We start from the raw sequence: 20,382 nt of genomic DNA, 5'->3' as shown, positions 1-20,382 counted from the left end.
TCCAATCTCATGTCACCTCCCTCAAACACTCTGGTGTGAGGACCCTTCTAATAGTCTGGGGCCCATCTTGTTTGGGTGTTCTATATCATTTCAAACTCAGTATGGATAAGCTCGGTTTCTGCCTTTCCTAAAGCATCCTTCTCTGGTCCACCTGTCCTCCCTCCCTTCCTCCCTCCCCTGCCTCTGTCCTCTCTCTTCATCCTTGCCTTTTTCCTTCCTTCCCTCTTTCCTTCCTTCCTTCCTTCCTTTCTTTCATGTTTCCTTCCTTTCTCATTTTCCTAATCATTCAAGGTTTAAAATCTGAGTCATCGTTTAAAAATCCAGTGAGAAGAGTAATATGTTACTTTCTTGATAACAGTTGGCTGTATCCCATGAATGTAGGATCACAGATTCAGAAGCAGCAGAGAGGTTTTATTTTTTACAGATGATGAAACAAGTCCTGAGCAATAATTGGACTTTATCAAAGTCATACAACTGGCAAGTATCAGAGACAGTATTTGAACCCAAATCTGCCAGTTTCTGAGTCTTGTCCCCTATCCACTGCATCACTCTTCTTGACGATCTATGAGTCTAACTTTCCTTTTCTCAATATACATCAGTCAGATATGTTTTTTCCAATCCATTTTCAGTGTTATCACTTGAATTTTTACCACCTCATGCCAGGATTACTCTAACAAATGGCCTTCATTAATGTTAATGATATTTGTAAAGAACTTAGCCCATAATGCCCGACACACAGTAGATACTTAATAAATGTCTGTTCCTACTATTCCTCTCTTCTTTCTTCCAGTCTCTCTGATACTTCCAGGAAAACCACCATCAAATTAATCTTCATCAAATTACTCTCTCTATATCATCCCTTCTGCTGAAAAAAACCATCAAAGACTCCCTACTACCTATAGAAAAAAAATCTCCTGCATTTTGGCCAAAAGCTTTAGCTTTCACCACACCTTTCTATAATCCTTTATTTTAGCCAAAGTGACACAGTTATCATTCCATGACATGCTTTGCAATTTCTTCCACCTCCCTAATTTTTTCCCTTTCTTATTAGCTGAGTAGAATTTCAACCCTCTTTTTTCCTCCTAAGTGTTACAAAACTTAATTCACCTTTTCTAGAAAACCTTTCTGACCACACACCTTCTTACCATTTAATCTGTATTCTATGCTCCAGACCACTGGATCTCTAGAGATTATACCTTGGGGAGCTCCATATTAATGGAAGAGGGCCAGGAATGTAGAATGAAAAGCTGAAGACTAAATCTTAGGGAATGCCCTTATTTAGGGAATGGGAGAAGGAAGGAAAGCTTCTTAGGAAACAAAGAAGGAGGAGTCAGAGTTAGGAGGGAAAAAGTCCCAGTTTTGGAATTTCTATCCTTGGACCATACTGTCCTGACTTGGAAGTGAATGAACACAAATTCCAGTTCTAGTTCCAGTTCCAGCTTCACATCCCTACCATCTACTCCCAGTATTCCTCTTGAAGTTCACCCAGCCCAATTGCATTTCTTCCTTGCTTGTGTGAGAACTATGATCTAATCAGTATTACCATTGCTTCTGAAAAGAGCCTATCAATTCCCCTAACTCTTCACTCCCTCCTGAGGACCTTTCTGTTATGTACATCCCCCTCATATTAAAACACAAGATCCTTTAAGGCAGGAATGGTCTCACTTTTGATTCTGTATTTTCACTACTTTGCATAGTGCTTGGCACATAGTAAATACTTTACTCACTTACTTAAAAAAAACACATCTGTCTACCATGAGCTTGTCTTTACTGCTCACTCATCTCTTAATTAGTTATCTATTGCTTGATACCTCTAATTGTTGTCCCCAATTATTAGGGAAATCTTGTGCTGTTTTATGGCCGTGTATCTTATAATCTTAACTAGTATATAAGCTTCTTGGGGAGAGAGACCAGGTTTTATGGCCATCTGCATTTGCTACAACACCTAGCATCATGCCTTGGGAATATATGAATGCTTAATATAGGGATGAAATGTCTGATTTGCCCTTCAGTTCCTTCTCCCGCCCCCACAAGGTTCTGAGAAAAATGCCTCAAGACCAATGGAATGGCCCAAAACTGGAATGAAAAAGGGAACAAAGTCAAGAAATATCAGTCCCTCAATTGCTCAGTTCAGTGGACTACTGACTATGTACAGAGCATCATGCCAGGGGCTGGGGGCGTCACAAAGGTTTGATGAATTCAGGGTCCCTACTCTCATAGAGCTTACATTCATTCTAGTAGGGATATAGGGAATATGACTAATAACTTTGGGTACAAAATCCATATAAAGGAAAGCTATCAAAAAATGTCATATAAAATCCATTACTAACTAGCAGGGGCTCAGGGAAAATTTCTTGGAAGGAAGGGTATTTGAGGGCAGCTTTAAAGGATGATTGAAGTTCAAAAGGCAGAGAGAGAAGATTCCCAGGTCTCAGGAACAAAAGCAAGGAGATAGAAAAGCATGGTGTTGACTAGTAGTCCAGTCTGGCTGCAAAGCAGAGGTCAGGAAGGACAAAAGCTAAGACTGAACAGGTAGGGTGGTAATGCTGAAGGCCTTGAATGTCAATTTAAAGATTTTGAACTTTATCTAGTAAGCTACAGGAAGATACTGAAGGGGTTTTTAGCAGAGAGGGCGCTATTTGGGGATGCCATGAAAAGATCTGAACATAAATAAGGAGGGTTAAGTCTGGCAGCTGTATGAAGAAGGGGAGAAGGAGCAGCAAGTGGAAAATTCTGTTAAGAGTTTATTAGAACTGTCCAGCCAAGTGATAATGACAGCCTGTATTAATGGGGGCGGCAAAGAAAATAGAGAGGAGGGGAGGGATGTGAGAAATCATCATGGGCTGACTGTACTGGGAAAGTCACTCCATCAGCCACAGCATCGATCCCATCAGAAAGGCACCAGACTCTCCACTACAGCAACACCTCATCTACTGTTTTCTGCTTTGGGGATTCAGACAGAAAAAGTCCCAGGGGACAGAAAGGCAGTTCTACTGCAAGGTGAAGTGCTGGGAAACAAATGAAATCATTCCGTACTCACATTGAAAGCACCCAGAAGGAACAACGTGGGCTGCAAGCCAACTGAGAAGATCAGGCGGAGAATGGTGGAAGCAATGAGAGCTCGGATACCGTGGGGCTTAGGGAGAGCGATGACTATGGCCAAGGAGATCAGCATGGCTGTCCACAGCAGTCCTGACAAGTGGGGCTCAAGGGTACCTGGAAAAACAAAGGAGGGGCTAAGCTTTTTTCCAATCAATGTTTCTGACTCGTGCTGGTGACAGAAAAATTCTGGGAGCTCCGTTTTCCTTAATTACATCTCCCCACACACGTGTAGCTGAAATATCTTATTTCCACTTCGCACTCTGAGCAGGTGGAGCTGGAGGCTAAACTTCGAAATGAACCTTTAATTTAATTAAAAGATTGAAATGGAGAAAAACAAAGTCAAAAGGAGCAGTTCATTCCCTTATTGCCCAGATCAGATCCCAAAGGGAAGGAGGTCAACAACAGCAGCGTCTATGCTACTTTTTCCATCAAAGATCTTACACCAGCTTTTGTCATGTCTGGCTACTTCAAATCCTATTCCGAGTGTCCCATGAGATGGTCTGCTTATATAATATGAACTGCCATAGCTAAAAATATCCCTGTCTTAGCCTCCCCCCACAACAACGAGCTTTAAGTGTTGTTGTATTTTGAGATTCCTTCCGACATAAACAAGCAGCATCACAAAGGATGCTTATATAAAAAAAGAGATCGACATCTTCCAAACTGTGATTCTTGTGGCAGTGTAACCCACGAGACACAGAGGGGAATACTTGACAGCCTCGGCTGCAGCTCCTCCCTGCCACCGAGCATCCCCATCCACTGAGCATGTGACCACAAAGGGCCGGGATGCCCCTTTAAACTATTTGTTCTCCTCCCCACATCTCCCACAGGTCTTTCTTTCAAGGCCCAGAAAAAAACCAACAGCAACAATTTGGTTGGAGCTGAGACATAAGGAAGCACTCCCAACCAGTGGAGAGATGTGTGTTTTGAGAATTGCAACAGGACTCAGGATGAATACCCCCTGATGACTAAGTCACAAAAACTCCCCCATGCACACCAGAGCCCAAAGAAACAAGTGAAGGTAGAAAGATTGCACCCAGAGAGGGAGATTTCCAGCTACTTAACATGGACAGGAAGAAAGAATTTAGTGGGTTGTCTTCCGGTCACCTTTTTAATGATGTTTTAACCTGCTGCCTTTCTACTTGGGGAGGGGGAACCCTGCAAAAAATAGGACTACACTTTCTTTAATCATCACAGCAGGCCCATGAGTTCAGTTGAAAATCAAAAGAAATCTGCAGTCGCCTAAGGTTCATGCTTTTGAAAGATCACGCTGTAGGTTACTCATCAGCATTCAAATAAACGGAAAGAAATGCCACTTTAGAAGGAAGCTTTTAAGGCCAACTCAGCGGTGGAGCTGGGGCTTGTTCCATGGCCCAACGGGGGTGGGAAAGCAAAGGACATCGGGGCAGGTAACAAGGTCACTTTGCACGCTCCGGACAGAGCAGGACTTTTGAGAGCCTGCGTGTAGTGAGCCCGGAGCTTAAAGGAATGGTCTGGAGGCCACCGATGAAACCTCATTTTAGGCAGTTCTCATTTAGCCTGAGTCTGGGGGAGAGTTAGCCACCATGTGGCTCCGAAGAAACCCATGTGAGAGAATGCCTTAAGACTCTCAAAAGAGAGGCGACGAATGGCTGGTGCTGTTTTTAAACAATCCGTTTTACATAACCCCTGCCGAATCTCGCTCCTGCACACCTTTAGTGCGTTATTACTCCCTGATGTCAGACCATCATGTGTTCCCTCAAAGACAGCCTAATCATTTCTTTTGGTTGAGTCAAAAGAAAGCACTCCAAATGTCAGACTTTTAGAAACAACAGAGCTGTTATTTAAAATCTTTTTTCTCTTGCAAATCAAAATATTAAATCTCTCTCTCTCTCTATATATATATGTATATATATATATGTGTGTGTGTGTGTGTATATATATACACACACACATATATATATATAAATAACTGTCATGACCCACTGTGGCTGTCTAAAGTTTGAAGGTCAAATCATGGTGTTGTTTCTCATCCTGATGATCATGCCGAGCTCTTGGCTCACAAAATGAACTAACCCTCCATCCTATCAACAGGTGAGCCGATTAGTCCTTTTAGAGAAAATGTTGGAGCTGCATGTTCCTGCCAAGATTTGTGACTTGTGCCATATGACTTTAAAAAAAATGATTTGCTTTTGCACTGATATTTAAGCAGCCACTTAAAAAAAAATACAAACCAAATGTAGTTTTCTATACAATTTAAGGTCAAATTCCTAAGCTGTTTTTAATTCCTGAAAAAGCATCAGTTACTTCCCCGTAAGAAATAATGTTTTCTCATCACCTTTAGCTCAATCTAGCAGGCATAGGAGATGTTACGATTAACTGGTCTCACATGTGAAGCTGATGAGCTTAAAGGATGGTTGGGCCAACAAGATAATATGGGTGTTTTCAGGCTTTTCCTATGTGCTTGTTGCGCCATCTGTTTGGGCTTTTATTGCAGACTGCACAACACAAATGGGTTGCCTGACATTATACCTGAGGGTCTCTGTCACAATACTTGGGTGGAAGTTAAACTGAAAAGAACACAGCCTTGGGAGCTACAGTAGATAGGGAAAAAGAGCTAAAACTTTGCGACTTTTGATATCAGCCCCTTGAAATCCACAAATGGAAGCATTTAGAATTTCATTAAGTAAATCAAGGTCACCCCAAAGCAAAAGCTAAAATCTGAAAGAGTCACATATATAATTTGATTCTAGGCAACACAATTCCTTTTCTTTTCTTTTCTTTCCTTTTCTTCTCTTCCTTTCCCTCTGTCCATGTAGATTATCACATCCTTAGCTGTGCGTGCTCTGCACAAGGTAAAGGAAATTTTGATCACTGAAAAACAAGATGTCTTGAGTTTTACAGGCTAAAACCTTAAACCCAAATTACTTTCTCTATGACTGGCAGCCCCATTTGGTCATTGTTTGAGCCTCGCATTGGCTCAAAGAAACTGTAAATAGCAATTATTTCTGTTTGGATCAGAAACTCCAAGGATATTTCCCTCCTGCATTTTTTTTTTAAACTAGGTATAAGGGGTCATTCTCTGCATCATTTCTTAACCAGTCTCAATCAGTGAATGGGTGCGACCTCAGTCAAACTGAGTCCTAATAAAGACTTTAGTTTTAAAAGGCAAGATTTCCCACTGCATCCAGGACCCTCTCCTGGCTTCATGATCTTTACCTGGCCACTGCACCCAAGAAAGATGGGTGACCTTGCCCAGTTCTCTTTCACTTGCATGTCATGACGATCTCTAAGAAAGGACAAAACTGTACGTATAGGAGAGATTGTGGCAAAATGGATGGAGGTCAGGAAGCCCTGAGTTCAATCAAGTCTTGCTAGGGCCACATTCTGGCAGAATATACCTAGACGGATCATTTAAGCCTCTCAGCAATATTCCAAGATGATAAACTGCAGATCAAATGTCAGTCTGCATTAGTAGATGGGAGTTTCTCACTGGGAACTCCTTCCACTGATAGAATCACAAATTGAGAGGAAAAAGTTGTAAGGAATTTGAGGTATATTCATTAAAAAAAAAAATCTTTGTGACCAGCATCACTCATGGACTGACTCAAAAAAAGATTCTAGATATTTGTAATTTTTCAACCTCAAGTGAAAGACATCAAGGGATAATAGTAAGAATGCTGGAGGGAGAATCTCAGACTTCAGTCCTTGTCCTTTGGCTGCCATTGATCAGGGCTGGTGCTTCATTGGCTCCTGTCTGACCTTCAGCAATCTGTATAAAATGGGGGCATAGACCCAGATGAGCTCGAAGGTCCCTGCTGCTCTTGCCTTTGCTCTAGGCTGGGGCTTCTTAATCCCTACTGCATGAACTTCTTTTTTCAATATTTTGATAATTCCATTTTAGTATAGTTTCCTTTGTAATACTATGTATTTTATTTTGAGCATTTATAACCATTATTCTGAGAAAGGGTACGCAGCAATCTCACCAGATTGCTGAAGGGATCCAATACACACATAAAAATGGTTAAGAACTTTTGCCTCATCTTAGCTAATGAAAAATCATGTAAAATTTCCCCCATGCCAACTTAACAAATTACAACTTTACTAAGATACATTTTTAATAAAAACTGGTGATAAAAATTCATAATTTCATCTGCCCATATCCTATAAAAAGCAAGATTATCAAAGCATGGTATATGCAAATTTATCTGGGAAAATTGTATTGAAAACACAAGTTTCCAGTAAAAAAGAAAGATTGATACCTCCTCGGACTCCTTTAAACGGGTAGAAAAATGCAACAAGCAGATTCATCAGGACGGCCAAGTTAAAAGATATGCTGCTCCAGAAGGACATATTTCGAGAACACCAGTACAGAACCGGCTGGGCTGTGGAGACAAAGAGAAGGCTGCCATCAGTGTGTGTGTATGTTCCCTTGAAAAGCCAGGAGCGAGCTCCCTGGAAGCCCTTCACCTCCTGCTATCCCTTCACAGAGATTTTTTTTTTTTTTTTTCCATCTTTTACCCTGGAAAACAAGCATTTTTTTTTTTTAAAGTTGACTCAGGGAAATAAACTAATCATCTATTGCATCTGAAACCTTATGAGAATGGGGAAGGTGTTATGTATGTGGTTGGAAGGTGAAGTGGGGTGAGATGAGTGCTGGGTGGGCGGGGGTGTGGAAGGGATCAAAGCAAGCAGAGTCTGAGCATCCAAAAAGGGGCCGGATTCTCTCCCAACTGTGAAAAGCTTTTTAGTGAAAATCTGGGGCTGTTTGTTGTGTTGGGTTCTAGGAGGAATCTAGGGCCTAGGGTCTTCAAAGCAAGCACAGACATAAACTAGCTTGCCAGTAACCTGGGGTCCCAAGGATGGTCTTGGTTAGACCAGTCTCAGACCCAGAGGCCAAGTTTTTAGTCACCTTTTTGTGTGACTTGTCCCTATGGTTTTTCAGAGGGGGACCTCAATACTTTATAGTATGTTCATTTGGCCAATTTCTTTGATTACCTATGTTTCACGAAGAAAATCTCATTTGGATCACTTAGACAATGACTTAAACTTAAATATTTGGAGTATTAAACAAATTTAAACAATTTCTTAAACAAAACTTAAACAAATAATCAACCTTAACCAAAGTAGCAGAAGGAGATTGTAATTGTGTTGGGTTTTTTCCTCTCTCCCCTGAAAAGGACAGTTTCTAAAAACACAGACCGGTAAGCTTTATATCTATCTCTGGACAATTCTGAGAGCAGATTAATCAACAGTTCCTGAGAATTTGGAAGGAAAAAAAAGTACTCATTAAGAGCTCTGATAAATTTGTCAATAACAAAGAAGTCATTCCCAAACTAACTTCCTTTTCTGTTCTGGGAGTTAATCATGTTGATAGGCTGGTAGAATGTTACACGTAGAATATATCTGGATTTCATCAAAATTCTGTACTGTCTATTGTGTTGTTCAAGACAGTGAAAGGTAGACTGGACAGCAGTATTCCTAGATACTAGTTATTACTGAATAAACATAATAAGAAATGATGCTATGATTCAATGGAAAAAGATCTTTAGTGGAGTATCCGGGGTCTCTGTACTTGGCCCCATCCTGTTTAAAGTTGCTATCAGTTACCTGAATGAAGCTGCAGAAGAGATGTCAGCATAGTAGCTATTTATCCTGGATGACAGAATCAAGATTCAAAATGAGCAAAAGACTGGAATGATGGGTCCAAATCAACAAAATGAAATTTAATTGGGATAACTCAAAATGTTTATCAGAAAAATAAGTTCACAAGTTTGAAGTAAGGGCAGTTTATCCAGCATGAGAGGCACAGTTTAGCAGAGCATAACAAATAATATGAAATAACTCTGTGAATTAACAATGGAAAAAAAAAAAGGCAAATGTGATCTTTAACTATATTAACAGAAATAAACTGCCTATAATAAATAACCAGCATTTATAAGAGCTTTAAAGTTTGTGAAGTACTTTACACACATTATCCTACTTGATCCTCATAAAAACCTGGGAAGGTAAGTGCTATTATTATCCCACTTTTACAGAGGAGGAAACTGAGACTGAGAGAGATGACATGACCTGCCAAAGGAAATAACAGTTACTAAGTACACAATACAGGAATCCAATTCTGACAAGCCCAGCTCTTCATCCACAATGTCACTTAGCTACCATGACCATTGTTCTGCTTTATCCTAAGCTAGTTAGATCGTTTCTGGAATAGCTGTTGAATTCAAATGCTTCTCTTCGAGATGTTGGCAAATTTGAATAAGTCCAATGGAGGGAGAATAAAGAGGTGAGATGTTTCAAACCAGTGAAGGCTATCGTGTCTATAGATGAAGAAATGGATTTGTTTTGTGTTGCTTCCAAGAGAAGTCCAGAAATAATGGAATAAATATAGAAATTTATATATAAAAATATGTCATAACAATAGATTGGAACAGTGGTCCTCAAACTATTGTTCTCAATATCTTTATCCTATTAAAAATGATTGAGGATCTGTCCAAAGAATTTTTGTTTAGGTAGTTTATAGTTATAGATATTGATCACATTAAAAATAAAAACTAATTATGAATTTGTAGACACTCTGAAAAGATTTCAGAGATTCCCAGGATGCTCTGGACCAGACTTTGAGAACCACTGCATTGGAACATATATTCCAAAACAGATATTGGAATAATATAATAATGGAATTCAATACAAGAAAAAGTTTCCTAGTAACTGGGTGCCATTCATGAATGGAATGGGCTGCCACAAGAAGGGATGAGTTCGCTACATTACTAGAAATATCCAAGCAGAAGATTTGTCTGGATTTGTCAGTGGAAAGCCCAGTGAAATGCAGCATCTTGTTTTATGTGTCAAACAAAGGCAGACCCTGGGTTTGTGGTACATTTCATCACATGCAGCTTCTCATGAAGAAAGACTTGATATTTTCCCAAGTTAACCTCTGGTCTGATGGCTGCAAAACAGGTTGTATTAAGGGAAAATCTCAGAAGAGGCCATGAGGTATACAGGATAGAAGGCTGGAGTCTGAAAACTTGGGTCAACATCCAATCCAGTTTAGGTGGGTGGTTTTGGACAACTCATATAACCTCACAGAGCCCCAGGTTTCTCATTTGAAAAAAATATGTACTATGTACCTCACAAGATTGTGTGTGCTGATCAGTGATCAGCAAACCTTGATATCCTAGAGAAATATGGGTTGGTCCAGAACTGTAATTTTATCCACGCAAGAACTTCCCATTCAGAAACCATCTGCTCATGTAGCAACAGAGCTAGAACCAAAAAATATCTGAGAGGTCTTATTTTAAAGATGAGGAAACTGAGGCACAGAGCGAATAGGAGCACAATCAGGATCCAAACTTTGCTCTTTGGCCTCTAAGCCTAGAGTTCTTTCCATTTTATTATGCAGCTTTTCTGAATACATTTTTAATCACAATATCCTCACCTATTTTCTTTAGGGACACCATGTTTAATAGTGTTAAATAGTGCCTAATTTAGTATGTTATATTAAAAAAAAAATAGTAGGAAGAACTTCAGTCTCTTTGAAGCTCCAGAAGCAAAATTTCCAAAATACATTCTCATTCATTTCCCTCCTCTGTATATGAGTATAGGATATACGGGAGCAGAATTCAATCATATTTTTCTTCAATGGAAGGATCATTTAGTTTAGAACAGCAGCCAGAAACAAATCAAATGACCTGCTAATCAGCCCAGAGTAAGAGGGCCATGTCTTCCAAAGCTTCCTCCCAATAATGAAGTTATATCCTAATGAGACACAGTCAGAGATGTTTTAACAATCTGCTGGCTTTTTCACTTGTGCTGAAAAGTGTGCAGGGCTTTCGGAAGGAGGGGCAGACCACATTTTCTATCAAGGCCAGAGGTTCAAAAAGCACCAGTACTTGGAGATGGTGACAAGCTATTAGTTACCTCCAAACACAAAGGGCGGACACGCCAGACAGGCATCCTCTGAACTCTGTCAAGCGCAAGTTAAAGATTTACTCTATCAATTCGGTTCAGGATCTTTAAATTTACTGCTCTTGGATGGGAGGGGAAGGGAGGATTTTAAAAGGAGGAATTATTTGCCCAGGGGGAAAAAACCTGGCATTGCTGATGGCATTTTGCCCTAGATCAGGGAAACATGTCTCATCTAGCCACGGCCACAGGAGCAGAGAGAGAGGAACAATGGCATTAAATGAGAGTCCATTTTTTTTTTTTCTTTTTAAAGTACAACATGAAATTTTCTGTCTCTCTCAAATGCTAATCTACTACTCATTTTTTAGCAGATTTCCAACATCAGACATGATGATGGAAGTACAGGTAATAAATTCTGCTTGGGGAATGTTGGACAGCCTATAAACCTGTTAACAAATTACATTATTTCAGATGATCAACAACGGGTTGTTATTATTATTAATTTTTTTGGGTCTTATATTTCTGTCCTGATTTATCTCTCCCCTGGGCACTTAGTGAACTTGGAAGACTTGGTCTGTTTTTCTAGCACCTGCTGCTGTGAGCCTAAAAGACATAATGATTTTAGGGTTGTGGATTAGTTGTTTAAAATGGAAAATATGGCCAAAAGTATGTCCTCCATAGGTGAGCATATGATTTAAGGTTACTTAGTGTTTGTTTGCATTTAATCATTTTCTAACTGGTATCATAGCTCTGTACAAACATGTCTCATCTTCCATCAGACTATAAGCTCAGTGAGGACACTGTATTATTTATCTTTATCTCTCTCATACTGCTGATAACAGCTGGCATTTCTATGGTGTTTGCCATGTGCCAGGTATTATGCTGCTTTACAAACATGATCACATTTGAACTTCACAATAACCCGAGGAGGTAGCTGATATTATAATCCCCACCTCAGCATTTAAATTGCTGTGTACAGAGCAGTCACTTAAATCCAACCCAACAAATATTTATCAATCAATGTTTGCTAAGTTGAAGACAACTCATAAATAAAATTATCCTATAGATAATTTTTTTTTAATTTTACAATAATCCTGGGCTCAAAGCTAATAGCAGGAGGATAAGCACTACCAACAGACATAGGGAAGGTATCAAAAGGGAGAATTTTAAAATTCCCAAGGCAAACCACTATATGATTTTACTCAACTACATTTCAAGAACCTATCATATTTCAGGTACTGGGGATACAAATGCCCCCACGGAGTTTACAACCAAGTAGGGGGATGAGACCGAAGGCAGCTTGCTAAGGTAGGAAGAAGCTGATTTTGGAGGAAACAGATGGTCTACATTTGCATCTCAGCTCTGCTTCTTCATGCCCATGTGCCACGGGTAAGCCCCCCTAACCCCTCCATGCCTTATTTTCTCCATCTGTAAAGTTAAAGGGTTGAACCCACTCCCTTCTAATATCTCTTCCAGCTCTAACGTTAAGAGCCTATGCAATAATTATGATGCAAGTTACAAGATTCTTAAGGGTAGGAGAGTGGTCAAAATAGCCAGGGAAAACTTCTAACAGGCTGTCCCCTGCATCTGAATCCCAACTTTGTAATCAGCAAGCTGCATCAAGTACCAATTTAGTCTGGTGTTGCCTCCAGGAAAACTGTTACATAAATGAGCTAGGAATAAGTTTGCCACAGGTTTATTATTAGGAAAAGTGGCTTCTGATAGAAATACAATTATAATGAAAAGATTTTTTCCTAATGAATAGATTTCTTCCCTCCCCACACAAACATGCAAATTCATGTTTAATTCAAAGTCATTAATCACAATTTTCCTTTTTCTCACCAGGAGGTAGTCTTGAAGCCAATTAAAATCATGCAGTTGGCAACCAGTAGCTATGCTTAAGCACAAAGGAAACATGATTTTTTTTTCCCTTCCCCAAAAGAGATTGAAAAAGGATGATGTCAGGAAAAAGCCTTTGGCCAGGGTACAATGGCAAACACAGGATCACAAGATTTCGGTGGTGAGGATCACCATCAGACGACCTCCTTTACTTTACTCCAGATGACAGTAGAGGCTGAGAGCAATTAAGCTCAGGATTACTGAGTAAATTCAGGATTTGAACTCACCACTACCAAATCTAGCACTCTCTCTACTACGATTGCCACATTCATAACAGCTTTGTGAATGACTGATGAGGAGACTGGTATTTACAACGATTAACTCATAAGATTGTTGTGACAATCAAATGAGATGATGGGTTGCCATGGTAACTCACAAGTGATTAATAAGTAAACAGATGATCAAGTCATAATAGGTTATTAGGAGAAATAGATATAGATGAACAACAGTAATAAATATAAATGAATAACAGTAATAAACAGCTAGCATTTCTATAGCAATATGAGGTCTGCAAATTCTTCATTATTTATTTATTTTTTTGCTGAGACAATTGGGGCTAAGTGACTTGTCCAGAGTCACACAGTCAAGAAGTGTTAAGTGTCTGAGACCAGATTTGAACTCAGGTCCTCCTGACTCCAGGGCTGGTGCTCTATCCACTGTACTAACGAGCTGCCCCTGCATATTCTTTTGAGTACCCATAAAAATGCTGGTAGCAAGGTGCTATTACTCTCCCTGTTTCACAACTGACGCAAAAGTCAAATGAACTACCCAGGGTGACCACTGAGTGTGTGCAGAAGGATCGAATTTGGGTCTCCCTGACTCCAGCCCAAGGCTCTAACCACTGCCCTTCTGAAAGGTCATCCCTCTCTTGTTGAAGTTGACAAATGTGCCTCTTCCAAATAGGATTTTGTGACTGCTCCAAAAAGAAACAGAACATACAGTTAATCACAACCATCATGTAAATAGGAGCTTAAGGTTACAAAATAAAACATTATCCCATTTGAGCTTCACAACAGCCCTAGGAAGCAGGTACCTGAAGGAACTGACTGTAGGCCATGGAGGAGGATCTGAGGTTTAGGAGCTCTGACTCAGTCTGATCTTTAGTGAGATGTTATATCATGTGGTGGAAAGTGAGCTGGCCTGGAATCATTCTAAATGGGCTCTAATCTGGGCTCGGACACTTTGGATTACTCATTGGACTTTCCTGTGTCTCAGTTCCCTCACCTGAAAAAAATTAGGATAATAATCCTCTTACTCCCTACCTACCACAGGATTGCTGTGAGGAAAATGCTCGGTAAAACTTAAAAACCCAGCTAAGTGCTAGCTCAGAGTCACTGGAGGGACACAAGGTGGGCCTAAGGAGGTCCCAGGATGATGACTTGTGGCCTGGGGGAGGTGGGGTGGCCACAGAGAGGGAAGGAGACATGAGGGGGCCTCCAGGGCATCCGACACATGCAGAGGGTGAGAAGTTGGGGAAGGGCTGCAATCTGTACCACTGGAAGGGACGTGGATGCTAAGGAAACTGTGGATCTTTTCAAGCATTGAGTTAAAATACTGTAAGAGACTGAGGTAGGAGGGAGAGGAGCCTTTTGCTTTGCCTTATCTCTCTGCTCTTACAGGATGGAGGAAGGAATTGAATGAGGGAAGGAGGTAAAGAAAAGGCACCGACCACATAAGAAGGAGCACTGAACTCAGAGTTACCAGGTCCAAATCCAGGCTCTCCCACTTAAGCCTCTGAGACCGATCCAAAGTTCCTTCCCTCATCTACGAAACAGAGGCTGGCCTAAATAGGACAGGCTGGGATTAAGACCTCCTAAATCTGTGATCCAAGGACAAATCTTCTGGGTCCTATAAGGCAGGACCTCAGCTGTCCTTCAGACTTGAGAGATTTAATTCAGGAGGCCGTGTGAATATGAAATTTCTACAAATACAGAGGTTATGTCCTCAAAGAGATTGCACAGGGTGGCCCTCACGTGTAGAGACAGGTAAACCATCTACAAAGTGACTACAAAGGACAGGGATGAGGGGTGAAGCTCCCCAGGTGGGCACATTGGGAAAGGAGACGCTGAAGAGAGACTGGACCAAAAAACGTGGCTCCCTCTGTGACCCATTTCTCGCCTGGAGGCGAGTAGGTTTTACTGCAGGAAAACCAAAAGAACCTGAAGACAAAAAAAAAAACCAAACCGAAATCTCGACCTGAGTTTTCCAATAAAAACTCCGTTGCAGACTAAGAGATACAAACACAGCCTAATCCTTTCAAGTCTGTCGCACCAGTTGGTGCCAAGTGCTCAGTCAATGCTCAAGGTCCACATTAAAAAACTAATGAAAACCGCGGGCTGAGCAGCCCTCTGGGAAAGCCCCTATAAAAGTGTTTTAAACATGTAATTTTCATCTGATAGTCAGGCGTTTCAAACGGGACTCACTCATTAGCTCTGACACATCGAATGCAGCACACAATTCCACGGCCTATAAAATGACACAATTACGGGAGTCCAAGGTAGTCTGTGAGGGGGGAGAGACTCGAGTCTCCTTAGCAGGTGTGCTAGTAAATGGGAAATGAAAGCACCCAACTTTCTTGCTCAAGAGCCTCGTCTAGTGAATGCAAGAGCCTGGTTTCTGTTTGTACCTGATGCTTGCATTTATTTTTAAAAAGCAAGATGCTGCAAGTAGCGTTTATTCCCTCTCTGGGACTGTTCAATCAAATTTCCCCAAATAAAGGATAATGCGATGTTTCCAGGAGATTCTGAGCAGGATTCTGGACAGACTGTCAGGGAGAAATTCAGTTGAAGTATTAATGGCACTCAGAGGTAGAACACAACTCTTCTGCCCTAAGGGATAATCATGCTTTCGTTTCTAACTTCATTCTCTGAAATGCTGAAACTCAAGGCACTGGATGACCTCTCTGTCTACTGAAGCAGCCGGCTACAGGCAAAAAGCTTGGACTTGAGGTTCAGGAGACCTGGGTCTGAGTCCTGCCTCTGACATTTCCCAAGTTTGTAGGCTTCCTCCACAGTAAGATGGCAGTGATACCTTCCTAATGACCCCTCACAGGGTTGTTGAGTAATGAGCTTAACAACTTGTGCAAATGTTTCTAACCTACCTCTCAGCTTCTTCTGCCAATTCATTTCATTGAAGAGGTCTTCAGATCTCAAGAAAAAGTCATTTATTTTACTCCCTTGTTCATCCCTCTCGGTGGTGTAATATATCCGTAGTTTGGACTCCTTGGTAAGGAATTCACATATACTGGGCACAGGGAAGACTATCTGTTCCATTGTACGATCTAACCTGACAATCTGGAAGAGATGTGTGAGATCAAATGATTAATTTAGTATCATAAAAAGGCATTTGTCGAGCATTTGTTTATTTCTAATCTTGGATTCACTGCTATGGAAGGCAGAGAGAAAGGGTTCTAATGCTTAAAGGGCTTAATATCTAAGGCTGTTTTGAGTCCTAAGAGGGTTGACATAAAGGCATTTCTGGATAATCCATAAGATTATTATTTTATAAACTTCAGACTTGAAAGTTAGTATTTTAGTCCAATGAATTAAGAGGTTGCTTTTGCATTTACATTTAAATGAGCCTGACACATCAAAAGTTCAAGAGTTGCATAGTACCTGAAGTCATTGAGTCCTACAACCTCAGGAATAAAGGAACTTTAGTGCTATGGAGTTCAAATCTGAACAACAGGGGTGCATCCAGACTCCATGTGACAGTGAACTCACTAATTTCCAGAGGAATTTATTCCATTTTTGGAAAGTACCAAAAACTAGGTTTTCTTTAGCAAGTAAAAAATCTGATCCTGTACCTAACACACACAGTTCTTTCCCAGGATATAATCAAGGAAATCTAATAGCCACCAGATACTCAAAAACAGTTATAACCTCCCACCAGCCAATAAATCTTTTCTAGACTAAAAAGTTCCACTTCTTTCAACGCATCCTTTATCCATCATTGTCTCACCATCTTGATTACCTACATACTCTTCAGTATGTGTCAATGTCTTTCTGAAAATGTGATATCCAGAACAGTATAACAAGGGCAAAATATAAAGGGACTATCAATCAATTAATCATCAGACATTTATTAGGCCAAGAATTATGTTTGAGGCCCTGTGCTAAGTGCTGAAAATACAAAGAAAAAAAAAAAGAAATACTTCTCATTCTTAAGGAGCTTGCATTCTATATTCACCTTTTTCACTGAAATCTTACAAATGGTCAGATTCTTTCAGATAGTTAAAGCATTTATTAAGTGTTTACTATGTGCCATAGACTGGGCTTAAAGCTGGTAATACAAATACAAGTAACCAAAACAGTCTCTGCCCTCAGAGAGGTAACATTTTAAGAGGGGTTGGTGGGGTGGAGTAGAAAGGAACAATATAGAAAGAGAAAATAGAAAGGGAAGGTGGGGCACACCTGGAGATAGTCAACTTGGGTAAAATAATGGAAGAAGCTCACTTAGCAGAGCCCAGTCAGTATCCAAGGATACTTTTTGTTACCTTAAAACAGTGGTTCTCAAAGTATGGTCTAGAGAATCCTGCAGATCTCTGAAACCCTTTTAAGAGGGTCTACAAATTCAAAAATAGTTTTTATTTCCAATATGGTAAATGTCTATAAATATAATCCAGATAAACAAAAACGCTTTGGAGAGATGTTCAATAATTTTTAATAGGATAAAGATACTGAAAACAAAAGTTTGAGAACCACTCTGATCCTTAATACTAGATAAACCATGGTAGTCTAAAATATATTTTTCAAATTTAAGCAAATTTTTCAATAATTTTTTCAAATTTAATTGTTATCCTTAAGTAAGGATAACAAAATAAATGAAAATGGCTTGCTCGCTCAACTCTGTATAACAATGCTTTTCTTCAATTGGAGTTTTTATGGCAGAGTGGTCCAGTGGCAAGAGGGCATGTCATACAGCATTTTCGGCAAGTCCCTTTCCTGTTAGGGACTTGGGGTCTTTGTCTCTGAAATGAAGGGGCTGGGCAGAAATCTCTAAGGTCTTTTCTAACTCTGACAGATGAGGACTTTATTTTGTTCAAGGCACTCATCTCAGTCAATTTTCAGGGGATCAGATTAGATCAATCAGGCTCAGATGATCATAGATTTAAAGGTCATTTAATAGTCATTCAACGCCAGATTGATTTGACCCAGTCAACATGGTGAAAGAGTCAATGGAATTACTGCATTTAGGAAGATGGCCCAGATAATTGAAATATCACCTAAAGATATTTTTGACCATTGGCTTTGACCATTGACTGGTTCTAATATTTGCTCTGACAGCAAGAGGGAATTTTTTCCCTAAGTTCTCTGGGTCTACTTTCTCTTGATCAAAGGCTGGCTAATAATCCTTTGACTTGCTAGGGGAAGCAGTTAGCTTTTAAAAGACCCCCAAGATGAGTGATGCAGTGAGAGAAAGACCACATGGCTCACATTCAGAAGACCTGGGATTGATTCCTAGGGCTTTCCTATTAACAAGTTGTATGACCCTGACCTCAGTTTCCTCAAAGGGGATGGACTATCTGATCTCAAGATCTCTTTTTAGATCAATCTATGGTTTGACAATGGATTTTCAGGTTCCTCTGAAGTCCTTTAATTAAAAACTTAAAAAAAAACAAACAACTTTGAGTCACTGTACTTTTTTCCCTCTTACCTCAATTTGTGCTGTGTGTTTGGCATAGAATTCTAGAGCTTCATCTCCTTCTACTTGACCTCCCGGTTTCAACATGTTCTGAAGTTCTTTGTTATGTCGAGCCAACTGGAATAGAAGAACGGGGTGGCAGGGAGTGGGGAAAGAAGGAATAGGAGAGACGCGATTTCTCTTTATAACAGGAACACATCTACTCACTTCAAATTTTGGTATGAAGAATATATAATAACCAGCAAAGTGTGTTAGAAGGAGGGCAAAGGTGATGGGAGACTTGTTATATTCCAACTAGGTGCAATGTACACAAAGTTTATTTTGGGAATCAGTCAGAACAGAGTATGGAACACTTTTGCCCACGCTGAGTCCTACTTTGCCCCTGTCTTATTTAGCCAAGCAGAGGAAAGAATTTTCAGTACAACCTCTTAGATTCTCTTCTAATCTAAACATTTTGAAAGCTCCCTTGGATTATTAGATGCTGGTAAACAAGGATATGGGGGAGAAATAGTGTTAGAGAAATGCCATTTTATAATGGTGGTGACACTGTTTGGCTCCCTGGGGGAACTATATTTTCATTTCCATTTTTTCCATATTTTCAATTCCATTTAAAAAGCAGAATACTGATTGTCTGTTATTCACCTCCAGCGATATGCAAAAAAAAAAAAAAAAAAAAAAAAAGAGTTCATTCCCATTGTAAATATGTCTATCATTTAAGGGGCTGCCAGCAGTCTGTGCAATGTCATTATCTCATATATCAGGAACAAAAAGTTGTCCCAATACTTTGGGATAACGAGTCTAATTGGATTACTCAGGTGAAAGGGAAGGGGAAAGTAATTATCCAACAGGCACACTTATGGGGATGCTCACCAGAGATGGAGAAGGGGCTTTAGAACAGAACAGATATACCAACACTGGGGAAGGCTGTCTTCAAATCAAAATTCAAATCAAAACTATGCTCCTGTTGAGAAACTGACTTCATCATTGCTGGGTACAGAGTACTATATCCTACTAAAACCACTGTCGAGTCAAAAGTCTGAAGGCCAAGGAACTCCAAAGAACTAAGAAATTAAAGTTTATTTCTTTAGCTAATTAAGAAACGATCACTCCAGTACTTTTAGAAAACCTAGTAATTTTCTAGCTAAGAGATCACTAGAAAGAAAGGAAAAGGATACAAAAATTTCTTAAAAAGGGGATGATATACTATAGTTTAAAAATGCAAAAAGTAGAATTCTAAATCTTAGAAGTCACCAAGTTTGGTCAACTTGCTAAAAGAGATTTAAAGGCCAGGCTCCCAATAGTAAGCAAAGCAGGGCTCTTCATAGTCATTTTGCAACAGCTTGCCCTGGCAAATGAGAGGTGCTTATGGGGTGGTCCATCCTACCTGATGGGCTAAAATGTAGATGTTGTGGCCCACATTTCTGGGAGATGCAGCAACATCCTCCCCATTCTCTGCATCCTCAAATTCCACTTCACCTTGCATGTAAGCCTTCTTGATGACTTCCACCTACAGTTCAGGGCAAGAAAATAGATTTTCTGCATGGAGAAAACATAGATCTACCTCATACTGACTATAAAGGTGATTAGATCTTTTGCTATAGTCTGTATTTTAGCTAATTCAATTCAACCAATATTATTAATCAATTCAGTTCATTTTTCAGATGCCCTAAGGTAAAATAAATTAAACTTCCATTTCCCCCAGCATGTTAAAGAATGGATGTTTTGGTTAAATAACTATTCTAGTTTACTGAATTATCATATTTGTCACAGAGGTATGATTTATGTTCAAATAATTGGAATACAAAATAACTAAAGCAAAAATTGTACTAGGTGTTAATCTTTAATGCTTCAGAA

General features: G+C 39.9%; 1 protein-coding gene across 10 annotated transcripts in view; it reads right to left on the bottom strand.

The window, feature by feature from the left end:
- The window catches only part of ITPR1 (inositol 1,4,5-trisphosphate receptor type 1), a 390,069-nt gene that overhangs the window by 56,883 nt on the left and 312,804 nt on the right, over positions 1-20,382 (bottom strand). For all 10 annotated transcript variants that reach the window (XM_051981182.1, XM_051981188.1, XM_051981197.1 and 7 more), the window contains 5 exons: positions 19,913-20,035; positions 18,541-18,645; positions 15,986-16,178; positions 7,344-7,466; positions 3,041-3,216 (listed from right to left, as the gene is read on the bottom strand). In XM_051981182.1, the coding sequence (XP_051837142.1) occupies positions 3,041-3,216; positions 7,344-7,466; positions 15,986-16,178; positions 18,541-18,645; positions 19,913-20,035 (720 nt within the window). The remainder of the gene's footprint in view (positions 1-3,040; positions 3,217-7,343; positions 7,467-15,985; positions 16,179-18,540; positions 18,646-19,912; positions 20,036-20,382) is intronic.

Source organism: Antechinus flavipes, chromosome 1, assembly GCF_016432865.1.
Source record: "Antechinus flavipes isolate AdamAnt ecotype Samford, QLD, Australia chromosome 1, AdamAnt_v2, whole genome shotgun sequence".
NCBI classification, from domain to species: domain Eukaryota; kingdom Metazoa; phylum Chordata; class Mammalia; order Dasyuromorphia; family Dasyuridae; genus Antechinus; species Antechinus flavipes.
The sequence above is the reverse complement of the archived record's forward strand: the minus strand, read 5'-3'. Positions and strand labels throughout refer to the sequence as shown.